We start from the raw sequence: 15,703 nt of genomic DNA on the forward strand, positions 1-15,703 counted from the left end.
TAACTGCTATGATTTATAACAAAGTGTTCTGTTTATGTTTTTTTCTAGGAGCTTTATGGTTTCAGGTTTTACGCTAGGTCTTTAATCTATTTTGAGTTTTTTTGTATATGATGTGAGAACTGTTGTTTTACATGGAGCTATTCAGTTTTTCCAGCACCACTTACTTCAGTAAGAGACTTTTTTCCATTGTATATTCTTGTTTCCTTTGTTGTAGATTTATTGACCATAAATGCATAGGTTTATTTCTGGGCTCTCTATTCTGTTCTATTGATGGATGTGTCATTTTTGTGCCAGTAACACAGTGTTGTGATTATTGGAGCTTTCTAGTATAGTCTGAGGTCAGAGAGCTTAATACCTCCAGCTTCATTCTTTTTTCTCAAGATTGCTTTGGCTATTCAAGGCCTTTAATTGTTCCATATAAATTTTAGGATTATTCTGCTGCTGCTGCTGCTGCTGCTAAGTCGCTTCAGTCGTGTCTGACTCTGTGCAACCCCATAAATGGCAGCCCACTAGGCTCCCCTGTCTCTGGGATTCTCCAGGCAAGAACACTGGAATGGGTTGCCATTTCCTTCTCCAATGCATGAAAGTGAAAAGTGAAAGTGAAGTCGCTAGTTCATGTGTCATGCATGTTTTGATAGGTATACATTAAGTCTGTAGCTTGCTTTGGGTGGTATGTACATTTAATAATAAACTTCCAGTCCATGAACATGAGATATCTTGCTATTTCATCGTATCACAGTCAGTTTCCTTTATCAGTATTTTATAGTTTTCACACTGTATAGCTTTCATGGGCTTCCCAGGTGGCTTAGTAGTAAAGAACCCACCTCTAATGTAGGAGACAGGGGTTTGATCCCTGGGTCAGGAAGATGCCCTGGAGAAGAAAACGGCAACCTACTCCAGTATTCTCACCTGGGAAATCCCGTGGACAGAGGAGCCTGGCAGGTTACAGTCCATGGAATGGAGTCAGACACGACTTAGCAACTAAACAACAACCACGTCTTTCACCTTCTTGGTTAAGTTTATTCCTATATATTTTTTTCTTTTTGATGTGATTTTTAACACACATAGAGACTACTTTTGTCCATTTATATCTGTTAACATTTGCTTTATATATTTGTTGTAGTTTAGTCGCTATGTCATGTCTGACTCTTTTGCAACCCCACGGACTGTAATGCGCCAGGCTCCTCTGTCTATAGGATTTCCCAGGCAAGAATACTGGAGTGGGTTACCATTTCCTTCTCCAGGGGATCTTCCTGACCCAGGGATCAAAGCCAAGTCTCTTGCATTGCAGGTGGTTCTTTACTACTGAGCCACTATATTCAGTTCAGTTCAGTTCAGTCGCTCAGTCGTGTCCGACTCTTTGCGACCCCATGAATCGCAGCACGCCAGGCCTCCCTGTCCATCACCAACTCCCGGAGTTCACTCAGACTCACATCCATCAAGTCAGTGACACCATCCAGCCATCTCATCCTCTGTCGTCCCCTTCTCCTCCTGCCCCCAATCCCTCTCAGCATCAGAGTCTTTTCCAGTGAGTCAACTCTTCACATGAGGTGGCCAAAGTACTGGAGTTTCAGCTTTAGCATCATTCCTTCCAAAGAAATCCCAGGGCTGATCTCCTTCAGAATGGACTGGTTGGATCTCCTTGCAGTCCAAGGGACTCTCAAGAGTCTTCTCCAACACCACAGTTCAAAAGCATCGGTGCATATATTTTAATGAACATTGTATCCTCTTCTTGTGTTGATCCCTTTATCATTATATAATGCCCTGGGTCTTTGTTATAGACTTTGTTATAAAGTCTATTTTATCTGATTTGAGTATTGCTACCCTTGCTTTCTCGTTGTTTCCATTTGTGTGAAATAACTTCTTGCAACCTCTCACTTTGTTTTTGTGTGTCTTTATCTCTGAAGTGAGTCTCTTGTAAGCAACCTATAGATGGCCTTTTTTGGTTGATGTTGTTCAATCAGCTAACCTATGTCTTTTGGAGCATTTAGTCCATTGACATTTCAAGCAATAGGTTTGTTCCTACTGCCATTGTATTGCTTATTTTTGGGTTTTGTACTACTACTCTGTTCTTTTCTCCTTTTTGTTTCTTCCCTGTGGTTTGATGATTTTCTTTACTGATATGCTTATATTCCTTTCTCGGTAGTGTTCGTGTATCCATTGTAAGGTCAAACACATTCTAAAAGATCTGTATTTTTTTTTTCCTCCCCTCTCCAGTATTTTGTGTTTTGTGTCATATTTTACATCTTCATTTTCATCCCTTGCCTGTTTGTTGTAGTTACAGTTGATGATACAATTTTTCTTTTCAATCTTTGTGATAATTTATTTAAGTGGTTTGTTCACAGCCTTTACTATATATGTGTCTTAATTAGATTTTTCCTTTCCTATACGTGCTTGCTTCTTATAGCATTTTCTTTTCCACTGAGAGAAGACTCTTCAACGTTTCTTTTAGAATCAGTTTAGTATTGATAAACTCTTCTAGTCTTTGCTTGTCTGAGAAGTTCTTCATCTGTCCTTCAGTTCCAAATGATAATCCTGCTGGGTAGAGAATCCTAGGTTTTAGTTTTTTCCTTTTTAGCATTCGAAATATGTCATGTCTTTCTCTTCTGGCCTCCAGAGTTTCTGCAGAAAAATCATCTGATAGCTTGGTGTGGGGAGGAGGGGCAGTTTGCTTGTATGTGACCCTTTGTTTTTCTGTTGTTGCCTTTTAGAATAGTCTCTTCCACTTTTAACGTTTTAATAACTCTTCAGTTATTATATGTCTTGGTGCGGGTCTATCTGTATTCATTTTGTTCAGGACTCTCCATGCCTCCTGTACCTGGATATCTGTTTACTTCTTCAGGTTCTTCTAGAGGCTTCCCTGGTGGCTCAGACAGTAAAGCATCTGCTTGCAATGTGGGAGACCTGGCTTTGATCCCTGAGTTGGGAAGATCCCCTGGAGAAGAAAATGGCAACCCATTCCAGTATTCTTGCCTGAAAAATCGCATGGATGGAGGAGCCTGGTAGACTACAGTCCATGGGGTCGCAAAGAGTCAGACACGACTGAGCGACTTCTCTCTCTCTCTCTCAGGTTCAGGAAGTTTTCAGCCATAATTTCATCAAATAGATTTTCAACTCCTTTCTCTCTGACTTCTCCACCTGGGACTCCTCTAATATGAATATTGGTATACTTGATGATGTCTCAGAGGTCCCTTAAATTGTTTTCATTTTTTAGATTTGTTTTTCTTTTTCCTGTTTGATTATTCTGTCCTCTAAATTCTGCTGTTAATTCATTCTAGTGTGTTTTTCATTATAGTTGTAGTCTTCAGATCTGATTGGTTCTTTTATATTTTCTAGTTTCTTGTCAAAATTCTCACTGTGTTCATCTATTCTTTTTTCTAATTTAATCTTATTACTAATGCTTTGAACTCTTATCTGGTAAATTGTTTATCTCTGTTTTAGTTTTTGTTCTTTTGTTTGAAGCAAATTCCTCTCTCTTCTCATTTTGTTTAACTTTCTCCATCTCTATGAAATTAGGTGAAACAGTTACCTATCCCCATCTTGAAGGGGTGTCCCTTTGTGGGAGCGTCCCTATACAGTCTGTGTGCCCTGTGGCTTTGATGGGAGAGCTGGATCTGACGTAAACAGGAGTCATGTCTTTCTCCAGGGTGTGCTGATAGCTATCGTTTTGGTAGGCAATGGGACTAGAGATGAAGGTGCTCAAGCCAGAGCCAGGTGTCAGCCAGGGCTGCTTCTCTGCTCAGTGACAAACACCACCCTATGAGGGTGGGAGCAGGTCCCAAGTTGCTGGAGCAGAAGCCCTGCGGGCTGGGTCCCAGCTGGTTCTGTGCCCTGTGTGTACACTTCCCTGTCCTGGCATTGTCATCTTTCCCTAGAGAGGAGCAGAGCTGGAGCAAGCGGGGCTGGAGTAGGGGTTTGGCTTGTTCCAGGGTAGTTACAGGACGGCAGCCAGAGTTCCATGCAGTTTCGTCTGCTTCCTCCACCTTGTTTTGGGAGTAAGCCAGTGTGTGCACACTCCTCACGAGCAGAGTTTGGGTTTCTTACAGCCCTGTTGTCACTGGCTTTCTAACCAGCTAAGGGGACTCATGTCCCCAGTGTCAGACCCCAGGGCTGGTACCCCAAATATGTAATTCTAGACACTTACTCCCCAGGGTGGGTCTCTGAGCCTTTAATCCCCTTCCTTTTCTGTATCCCTTCCCTGGAGAACAGGCCCTGACCTGATCTCTTTTCTTCTCTTCCTACCCACGTTCATGTGGATCTTTCTTATAGCTTGTACCACTCAACATTTTCAAGGTTCATCCATGTTGTCATATCTATTAGTACCTCATTCCTCTTCTGTAGCTGAATAATATTGCGTTGTATGGATTTGCCACATTTTGTTTACTGACATCAATTGATGGACATTTGGCGTTTTTTATACTTTTCGGCAATTATCAATAATGCTGCTCTGATACTTGTATGTAATTTTTGTGGGAATATGTTTTCATTTCTCTTATGTATATACCAGAGGGTGGGAAATGCTGGGTCATGTGGTTTAACCTCAACATTTAACCTTTTGAGGAACTGCCAGACCGTTTTCTAGGTGGCTGCACCATTTTATTCTCTCATCAGAAGTACATTAGTAGTTTTAGGCTTCCAGTTTCTCCATATCCTTAGCAGCACTGTTGTTAACTGGGGAACCAGCTTTTGTGTTGTGTTTTTTATGATCGTAGCCAGAAAGCAATGTGGAGGATTGTCGAAAGTGAGAATACCTTCTGTGCATTAGACAGTGCCTGCCCGCGCATTCTCCATTTCTTTTATGATCTTTGCCACAACCCTGCAAGGTCGCTGTTACCTTGCCTGTTTTCTAGATGTATAAACAAAACTAACTTGTTTTGAAGTTAAAATTTGAACTCAGATCTCTCTGGCTCCAAGAACCTGTAGTCCTTCTTTCATGCCCTTACATAGCCCTGAGTTTAGGAGGAAAAGACTGAATCTGAGGCAGGTTATCAGAGTTGGGTAAGCAGGGAGAGACAGAAAGGAGAGAGAAATGGGACATTTCAGGGTGACAGTGAAGTTTAAGGCTGAGTGGAAAGTGATCCAGTGAAAATTCAGATGGAGTAAAGAGTATTCTTTCTTTCCTTCTCCCCCTCTTCCTCCCTGGTGGTCACGAAAGACAGTGAGTTCTTTTTGAACATTTTTAAATGGCATTCTTACAAGTCATTGAAGTAGAGTTGTTTGCTTGGCGGGTGGAAATGTGTGTGTAATCATCTAAAAAATTTAAAAAGTCATTCCATTGCCCTAGTTGGGGGAGCATACAGGTGTCTTTGAAAGTAGACAGGTTTCAGTCAGGGAAACCCAGTTTTGAACCCCAACTCTGTTATCACTTACTGACAGTAGCAACCTGGGAAAGTTGCTTAACTTCTCTGAGTTTACTTCCCCATCAGTAAATCTCTGCTGGATTGTTTGAGGAGTGAGATAACCTGGGTATAGATCCTGACATAGAGCAGGCATGTCATTAATAAATGTTAGTTTCTTCTCCAGAAGAAGTATGTTAAAGTGAGGGTAAAAAGGACTAAGAGCAGAGTTCTGGATAAATTTCGTATTAACAAAAGAGCAGAAGAGCCAAGAGCTAGTAGAGTTGGTTAGGAAAGGTCACAGAGATGAGGTGTATCCTGGAGGAGGTGGTACTGTGACCTTGAAGAGAGTTTCAGGAAGTGAGAGTTGGTCACTGTGTCAAATCCTGTGGTCTATCAGGGAGACCGCTGACAGTGGTTCTTTATTTGTGGATTTTGGAGGCCTTTGGTGACTGAGGAAAGTTACTTTGGATGGGTGCCAGATTTTCAGGAGTTTAGCAATGACCTTGAGAAGTTAGAATGTATACAAAATAAAAGTGATGGGTAGAGTGAAAGGGAGGTGTAGGACTAAGGACCTCTGCCTCTCTCTCTCGTTTGTTTTTGTTTGCTTTTTAATTTGTTGTTTAGTCTGACTCTTGTGATCCCATGTACTGTAGCCTGCCAGGCTCCTCTGTCCAAGGAATTTTCCAGGCTTGAATACTGAAGTGGGTTGCCATTTCCTTCTTCAGAGGATCTTCCCAACCCAGGGATCAAACCCACATCTCTTCCATTGGCAGGGGCATTCTTTACCGCTGAACCACCTGGGAAGCCCTTTTCTAATTAGAGGAGACTTGAATGTTCATTCTTTTATCCTACGATTATGGCAGGTGCTGTGCTTGGCCCTGGGGATGCAGCAATGAGCAGGTTTAATAACCTGAGGGAAGGAGGGGTGGGAGACTGAAGAGGGAGTGAGATAGAGATGCAGTAGGATTACCTGGTAAGAACCTGGCGAGGAGGGAAGTGGGCCCCTCTGCAGGTTCTCCTTGGAGTGGAGAAAAGAATTTCTCTTCTGAGAGAGGAAATCAGTGTCTTAACAGGTGAGTCGAGTGGTAGAGTGAAGGGAGTTGAGAAGAAGGGTGGTTTTGACTGTAGGGTCTTTATTTTCTCAGTCAAAGAGAGATACTGGCTTAGAGTAAGGGAAGTAGATTGGATTTAGAGTAGGAATTTATGATTGTAGTAAGATTTGGACCTAAAGGGTAGAAAAGGAGAAATAAAACTTTTTCATTAAAGTTTATTAATCATTGTAACAAGCACTAATTGTCAAGATCTAAGAGAAACATTTTCAGTGATGATCTGGGATATTTGAATATAAAATTCAGTAGCCTATATCTGATTTAGCTTTCAGATGATTCTTTTGAAAATTCAAATAAAACACCTAGACAACCTAAAGAAGTGAAGAAGAAAGATACAGTGCCATGGTGGATAACTGAAGATGAATTTGAAAGTGGTGGTAAATACTGCTAATTTTAAATTATTTGACCACAAGGGGGCAGACAAGACTTTTGATTCTGGATTTTCTTACTGTGCTGTTTAGGTTGGCCAAAACGTTCCTTTGGTTTTTTAAGTAAAACTAAAAGACAGATTGTTCATTTTCATCAAGAACTTTATTGAGCAACATATTCACCATTTTGTTCCACTACCTTCTTCCATTTTTCATAAAACTTTGTAATTCCGTCTTGCCCAAGCTATCTTTTCGAGCAAAGAATTGTTCCAGGTGCCTTTTACAGTCTTCCAGGGAATTGAAATTTTTTCCATTAAGAGAATTTTGTAAAGACCAAAGTAAACGGGCATCCAAAAGTACAGTGTCTGGTAAATACAGCGGATGAATCAAAACTTCCCAGCTAAGCTATAGCAATTTTTGCCTGGTCATTGAAGAAACTTGTGTTGTCTTGATGGAAGATCATATAGTTTATATTGACTAATTCTGGACACTTTTCGTCAAGTGCTACCTTTAGTTGGTCTAACTGGGATCAGTATTTGTTGGAATTAATTGTTTGTTTTTCCAGAAGGAGCTCATAATAGAAGGCTTCCTTCCATCCCTACCATATATACATCCCCTTCTTTGGATGAAGACCAGTCTTGTGTGGCTGGTGGTGGTTCATTTGCCCCACAATCTCTTTGGTTCCACATTATTGTACAGTATCTGCTTTTCATCATCCATCACAATTTATTTTAAAAAGCACCATTTTTATTATGTTTCAGTAGAGAATTGCATGTGGAAATACAGTCAGGAATTTTTTTTTGCTTATGTGGCACCCAAAGTGATTAATGTAACCAAACTTGTGCAAAGGATTTTCAGCACTTGACTGGGATATTTTAAGTATGTCAGCTGTTTCCCGCATGGTATAACATATATTATTATCAATTAATTTCTCGATTTGATCACTATCAACTTCAACTGGGCTCCCTGACCATGTAGCATCATCCAGCGAGAAAACTCCAGCACAAAATTTCACAAACCACTTTTGAAAAGTTTGATCAGTCACGACACCTTCCCCATTCACTGCACAAATCTTTTTTTATGTTTCAGTAGCATTTTTACCTTTCTTGAAATAAAAAAGTATGATACACCAAATATGTTGCTTTTTCTTCCATCTTCAGTATTAAAATGGATATGCAACAATTCACCAGTTTTGGTAAGGTTTTTTTTTAATGCACCCTGATATGCCAGCTGTCACAATATAATCTAACAAAACTTTTTCTAATGAAGTTAAAGACAACTAAGCTCTACTAGAGCCATTTTTGGGAAAAAATCAAATGAACCTTTTGGCCAACTCAATATAAATATGTAAGGAAAATAATATTAATAGTGAATTTTAAGTTTGCATTGATTTTCATATTAAATAACTTTATATTTGTTATATAATTGAGACTCTATTTCTGCATTATCAGATTATTTTACATTCAAATAATTTATAATTAGTTTTAGATAGTGAATAATACAGGTATATTTATATGTTATGTTTAATGGTAAATTGATTTAAGGTGATTTAATAAGATACTCTGACAGTGTATTAATGTCATTGCATTTGGAGGGTTTTAATAGATCTGTTGATTTTAGTATCACTGTCTGTTAATAACAGTAAAAAAAACAAATACCATCGTCTTAATGGTAAAGAAGGATCATTATTGATCCTGTCTAGCACATGCTTATACCTCTCCCAGAACTTTTCCTAGTCACATTTTACAATGGAAAAATTGCTTCCTTGCCTGTTTCCTGCATTATAGCTAGTATATGTGATACTGCCGAATTCATAAGGATCCCCAGGGTACCTCTGTTAAGTAACTGTGATAACAGAATCTGTGGATCTTTAAGCACTATTTTATGAACTGATAGGATTTCTATAGTTCTTTTTCCTTGTACTCCTGACCCTCAACAGTAAATAATAAATATTTAATAAGTAAATCTTATAATTTAATAATCATTTCTCTGTTCTTTTTAACACTTTACAGTAAGGAATTGTCTTATTGAAAAATTCAGTGTATTTTTCAGTAGATTTTCATAAATCTATATCATGCACAATGCTAAAGCTTGTATATGAAGAATTTTTTGTTTTAGAATCTTTCCCCGTCTTGGTGCTTGAAAAGGATATTATATGATTAAGTACTATTGACATAGTTGACAAAATTTGAGACTTAATTAACTTTAAAATCTTTCTCCTAGAAAGTAGTGAATTAGAGCTGGGGTATGCAAACTTATGCAAATTCACTCTAAAGAGAAAGAATGAGTCCTAGACCAACACTTAATGTAACCTAATTAAAGAGACTAAATTTTTTAAAAAAGAATGTATCAATCAGTGGATTTGATTAGTAAAGGATGCAAAGGATACTTAGGAAGGAAACTTTGACAATGTCTATTTAAACACAGAGGGGAGAAGGTTTCTCTACCCAAGGGCATAACCTGGTCCCTCGTTCATTCACAAGCATTTACTGAGCTCATATTACCTTCTGAGTGTTTGGCACTAGTATACAAAAACAAAATATGATTCCTGCCAGCAAGAATGTAGATGCTTCTAAGGGAGAACTGAACCACCCCTCTTGAGAGGAATGCATTTCTTAAAGAGACACTATTAAACATCAACATTGAGCCAATTCTACCTTATAATTTTGCTTTCTCTTTCAGTTGCCATTAAGACAAAATGTTCTGCAGAGAAGGTGAAACTATATAATTCTATCTACTGGTTATACTCTTCATTGTAAATAACTGAATCAGATCTTGGTTTTGGTTGTATTAGTCTCTTGTGAGGTGGGTTAGTGTGGGTCACATCCCTGAGTCCAGCTTCAGAGCCCGGCTGAGACCCCTGGACAGATGGCTCAACAGCACTCCAACCTTGGCATGCATATTTTTGTCTGAAATCTCCTGATTTCCTCTGTGTTGAAGTTATTATGAGACCCATTAAAACAATTATTCACACAGAGCCATAAAATAATTTGATTCTGAACCCTTTCCAGTAGGACACTAAGTAGGAAATTGAAATCAGAATTTGTAACTTATTTTGATAAGGCTTTTTTCTAAGCAAAAGTGGTATTTTTCTAATCTCAATCTTTATGCCATACATTATAGTTATTTTTTCCATGTATGAGTATTTTACAACAATTATATACTGCTAGGATAAAGAAAATTTGGTATTGTATAACTTTCCCAGTGTTTTCTAGTGCTTTTAGAATGAAGAGCAAAACCCTTTCCCCAGCCTATGAAGATGAGCATGGTCCGACCATTGACTCCTGCCTTAGGGTTACTTCCCCCAGATTACCCTCACTGAGCTTTTTGCATCCTTGCATGTGGCCTGCCCTCCTGTTTTTGACCCTTGGACCTCCTTGTTCCCCAGCCTGGAGTTGTCTCCCTTCTTTCCTTCATGTAAGGCAGGAGATATCTTTCAAGTGGCATGGTTTATGTATTAAGTACTTGTGCTTGAGAATAATTAATTTTTAAAATCTTGATGCAAATTTTTAAAATATTCCATTGGGTAAGATTCACACAATCAAATAGAATTGTAATTTTTCTTTTGTGAATTTTTGTCTGATTAATTTTTATTTCATATAGCAGATTTAGCTGCTGTCTCCTAGTATAACTCATATAATAGCATAACAAATCTAAGCTAGTATAGCAGTATTAGTATGTTGGAATAGTGGTCAAAACAATGCTCTTAATGTAAATATCCAACTATATTAAACCCCATCCCAGGACCATTTGGGACAAATGTAAGCTATTTGAAAACAAAGAAGACTTCTCAGCCTGTTAAGGAAACAGAAGAGGAGTCTGCTGAAAGGATTCAGTTTCTTAAGAGCAGTGGAACCTCTATCTTGAGTATTGACAGCTTAGAAGCCAATGGTAAGAATTGTGGGGGATATAAGTTGACAGGTTAATTATGATGCTTATAATCAGAATTTTTAGAAAAATTAACTCTTAGCTCTCTTGGAGCCTCCTTCACAAGTGTGTAGACAGATCTAATATCTTCCCAGAAGGTTTAGAATTACACCTCTGGAGAATCCATGTAACCTTATGTATTATGAACACAAATCTATGTTTGGTGGTAAAAGACTAGGTAAAATATGTTATAGATTTTTTTTTTAAGTTTTGCTATATAATTTCAATAAATGTAGCATTAAAATTAATTTCTTTAAAATTCTATATGTTAATGAAATATATTTGTGCTTTCTATTTAGAGATAGTTTCTGAGCTCAATCATAGTGTTCTCGGATTGGGACTGGACACATTAGAAGAGCAAGAGGAAAAAGAACAATTTTTTGCCAGACTTGAGAAAGGCTTAACATCGTCCATTGATTATTCAAGGTTAAATAAGGAATTGGATTCTAATGACTCCATACATTTTAAAGCTTTACATAGGTAATGTAAATACAATATAAACAAATCATTAAATAATTTTTGTGTCTTTCTATATTTTTATAAAGCTAGTATATGCATGTAATTAAAGGGGTACACATAACAGGCAAAATTTAAATCTTATTTTTAATTCTATTTTCTGTTCATTATTTTGATCAGGGTAATTGTGTTTATGAGTGGGTAGAATATGGTTGGTATATGTATTGATTGGAATATGTTTGTATTTGAGCCTCTAGATATCTAAAATTTCATGCATGATATACTTTTGAGGTGAACAGCATATTGCTGAATAGACCTAACCAGGAAGGTAATTTATTAAGTCATCTTCTACAGATAAAGTGAGTCCAGGTAGCTATTAGAAACTCAGGGGAGGGGCTTCCTTGGTGGTCCAGTAGTTAAGACTCTATGCTTCCAACTGCAGGGGACACAGGTTTGATCCCTGTTTGGGAAGCTAAGATCCTGCATGCTGTGTGGTACGGCCAAATTTTTAAACAGGAACCAGGGAACAAAGATCTGGTTTGTGTCCTACCTTTGTGTATGGTTCACCCTAAAGATTATCAGGAAGCCTCGTTTATCCTGGAAATTCTACTAGTTTACTGAGCTGGTGCCTTGTGCATGCCATAGACCTTTGGCATTCTTGAGATTTGTGAGACCTGATATCTTTAATATCCTCAGTTTTAAGTTTTCCATCTAATTTTGAAAATTATAAATGGAAGTCAGGTTACAAGTTTAAGATTTTAAGAACACCAAACTACAATTAAATTGAGGGTTAGGAAACTCATACCCTCTGGTCATTAGAGTGCCTGGTCTCCTCAGGATGCTTAGTTTCTTACAGACAGTGGATAAAGCAGTGACTGTCATGAACTACGTAGAGTCTGAGATGTTTACCCTACTTGCAAACTAAACTGTGGTTTTATGGATGCTGACAATTGACAAGGATTCTTGGGTCAGAAACAAAATGACTTTCTCTTGACAAAAGCAGGACCCAAGTGCCATGTTGAATTGCCTCAGTTTCCCTTGTCCCACAAGGCTCATGGGGTCCATGATGGCTGTCCACCCATGTAGTGGGTTGCTTTACGGGAGAGGGTCCTGAGTTTGAGGACTCTATTGCTTTTTTAATAAGTAGAAACAAGCCTGCTTTGATGGCAGAAATACTGCCTGTCTTTCAGAGTTGATCACTGCAACTCTTGAGAAGTGACCTAGGAAGGAGGGGCTGTGCCTTATGTTCTTGGCTTACCCAGCAAGAACATGCAGGGACCCTGATGGTCCATGGTGATTGCCTGTCTTAACAGTGACAACACAGAGTAAGCATACACAGGTTTGCTGGCCACAAGTTTTTGTCCCTTTGGAATATTTCTTAACTGTTTCCTTGTTCTTAACAATGTTCCTAGAGATCTCTTCAAGAGAGACTAGAGGTCTCTTCAAGAAAATTAGAGATACCAAGGGAATATTTCATGCAAAGATGGGCTCAATAAAGGACAGAAATGGTATGGATCTAACAGAAGCAGAAGATATTAAGAAGATGTGGCAAAAATACACAGAAGAACTGTACAAAAAAATCTTCACGACCCAGATAATCATGATGGTGTGATCTCTCACCTAGAGCCAGAATCCTGGAATGCAAAGTCAAGTGGGCCTTAGGAAGCATCACTACAAACAAAGCTAGTGAAAGTGATGGAATTCTAGTTGAGCTATTTCAAATCCCAAAAGATGATGCTGTGAAAGTGCTGCACTCAATATGCCAGCAAATTTGGAAAATATAGCAGTGGCCACAGGACTGGAAAAGATAAGTTTTCATTCAAGTCCCAAAGAAAGGCAATGGAAAAGAATACTCAAACTACCACACAGTTGCACTCATCTCACACACTAGCAAAGTAATGCTCAAAATTCTCCAAGCCAGACTTCAGCAATACATGAACCATGAACTTCCAGGTATTCAAGCTGGATTTAGAAAAGGCAGAGGAACCAGAGATCAAATTGCCAACATCCGCTGGATCACGGAAAAAGCAAGAGTTCCAGAACAGCATCTACTTCTGCTTTATTGACTATGGAAATTCTGAAAGAGATGGGCATACCAGACCACCTGATCTGCCTCTTGTGAAATCTGTATGCAGGTCAAGAAGCAACAGTTAGAACTGGACATGGAGCAACAGACTGGTTCTAAATTGGGAAAGGAGTACATCAAGGCTGTATGTTGTCACCCTGCTTATTTAACTTATATGTGGATTACATCATGAGAAACGCTGGGCTGGATGAAGCACAAGCTGGAATCAAGATTGCCGGGAGAAATATCAATAACCTCAGATATGCAGATGACACCACTGTTATGGCAGAAAGTGAAAAAACTAAAGAGCCTCTTGATGAAAGTGAAAGAAGAGAGTGAAAAGGTTGGCTTAAAGCTCAACATTCAGAAAACTAAGATCATGGCATCCGGTCCCATCACTTCATGGGAAATAGATGGGGAAACAGTGGCAGCCTTTATTTTTGGGGACTCTAAAATGACACAGATGGTGACTGCAGCCATGAAATTAAAAGACGCTTGCTCCTTGGAAGAAAAGTTATGACAAACCTAGATAGCATATTAAAAACCAGAGACATCACTTTGCCAACAAAGGTCTGTCTAGTCAAGGCTATGGTTTTTTTCAGTAGTCATGTATGGATGTGAGAGTTGGACTATAAAGAAAGCTGAGTGCTGAAGAATTGATGCTTTTGAAATGAAGTGTTGGAGAAGATCCAACCAGTCCATCCTAAAGGAAATCAGTCCTGAACATTCACTGGAAGGACTGATATTGAAGCTGAAACTCCAGTACTTTGGCCACATGATGCGAAGAGCTGACTCATTTGAAAAGACCCTGATGCTAGGAAAGATTGAAGGCAGGAGGAGAAGGGGACGACAGAGGATGAGATGGCATCACCAACTCAATGGACATGAGTTTGAGTAAGCTCTAGGAGTTGGTGACGGATAGGGAGGCCTGGCATGCTGCAGTCCATGGGGTCACATAGAGTCGGACACGACTGAGCGACTGAACTGAACTGAATAATGTTTGTAATTATGATACTTCTACTCGAGAACAGCCTAGTCAGAATACAGTGAAGTATTGTATATATGGGATTTGCTGCTAATGTTATTAGAGTCTACAGTTTCTTGTGCCTCCTAATGATCTCACTAAAGACTTGGTTAGTGGACTGAAAAAGGTAGAACTGATTCTTTGGTTTGAAAAAAACACAGTATGTGAACTAATACATCCAGTATAGTTAAAACACCTTGCTGAGTGTTTATTGGTTTAAGCCTGTTACTCAGCTTCCATTTTAGGATGAAATTGCTTATTAGCATGGAAATGCTGACTCTGGGAGTTTTTTTTCTGGCTTCCACATACACTTGACTGGTTCTTGCAGCTTGTGGGCTATTCCTAATCTGTAGTGTAGAAAGTCTGTCTGGGCCCTGAGAAATACAAGGCACACATTTATGTATAAAATTGTATATATTTGTGTATAAAGTGAAGAAATTTGGCATTTTCTGCCCCCCCCCCCCTTATATTTCTTCAGTGGCTACAGTTAGTTTCAGGCTTGTAAGAGCCTTCATTTTTAAAACATTGCCTTCATAGTTTTCAGATTTTTAGCTTTTGCTAGAACAAGAGTACTTAAGAAGAAATACATAATGTTAAGAGATTTAAAAAAAAATATTCACAAAAGATTGCGTGGAAATATATTATTAATATGTGATATTAAATATTTTCTAGTAATCAAGCTAATATGGATCTAACTGAAGATAAACATGAGCATGAATCAAAACATGAAGAACTGACAGGTAATTTCATTGGTTTTAAAATTTACACTATTTGAAAAGATAATATAGCTTTTAATAAAGACATTGATAAGAGAGGGCTTCCCTTGTGGCTCAGCTGGTAAGAAATCCGCCTGCAATGCAGGATGCCTGGGTTCGATCCCTGGCTTGGGAAGATCCCCTGAGAGGGAAATGGCAACCTACTCCGGTATTCTTGCCTGGAGAATTCCATGGAAGAGGAGCCTTGTGGGCTACAATCCATGGGGTCGCAGAGTCAGAGACAACTGAGCAACTTTCATTTTCACTTGATAATACAATTTTATTTTTAATTATTTTTCTCTTAACTTGGAAAGAGCTTGAACAGGTAGAGTGAGTTTCCTGTGTCACAAACAGAGCTACTAAGAAATGGTTATAAGAGAAGGACTGTTTTGTTTGTTGGGAGTGGGTAGTGGACCTATTGGGAAGACAGAAAAAGGAATTTTTGTCCTAAGACCCGGGAAATGTGTACAGCCAGGACGAATACCTCCAAAGCATGGTTAGGGAGATACATTTTTTTCTGTCTTTTGACTTTAAATGTGTCTGTGTTTTAATATTTTAAATGGTTTTCTTTTGGTAGTGTATAGCTGAGTTTTGGTTTTATATCCAGTCAGACAATCTCAGACTTTTAGTTGAAATGTTTCTACCCTTTGCAGAAAGATA

The 15,703-nt window shown here is 38.7% G+C and overlaps 1 protein-coding gene across 6 annotated transcripts in view; it reads left to right on the forward strand.

The window, feature by feature from the left end:
- CEP162 (centrosomal protein 162) overlaps positions 1-15,703 on the forward strand; it is a 93,919-nt gene that overhangs the window by 5,090 nt on the left and 73,126 nt on the right. For 4 of the 6 annotated variants that reach the window (XM_024996524.2, XM_059889637.1, XM_059889636.1 and 1 more), the window contains 4 exons: positions 6,714-6,825; positions 10,561-10,707; positions 11,043-11,223; positions 14,961-15,028. In XM_024996524.2, coding sequence (XP_024852292.1) covers positions 6,714-6,825; positions 10,561-10,707; positions 11,043-11,223; positions 14,961-15,028 — 508 coding nt within the window. The other 2 variants (XM_059889638.1, XM_059889639.1) reach the window with 2 other exon arrangements.

Source organism: Bos taurus, chromosome 9, assembly GCF_002263795.3.
Source record: "Bos taurus isolate L1 Dominette 01449 registration number 42190680 breed Hereford chromosome 9, ARS-UCD2.0, whole genome shotgun sequence".
Lineage (NCBI taxonomy): Eukaryota > Metazoa > Chordata > Mammalia > Artiodactyla > Bovidae > Bos > Bos taurus.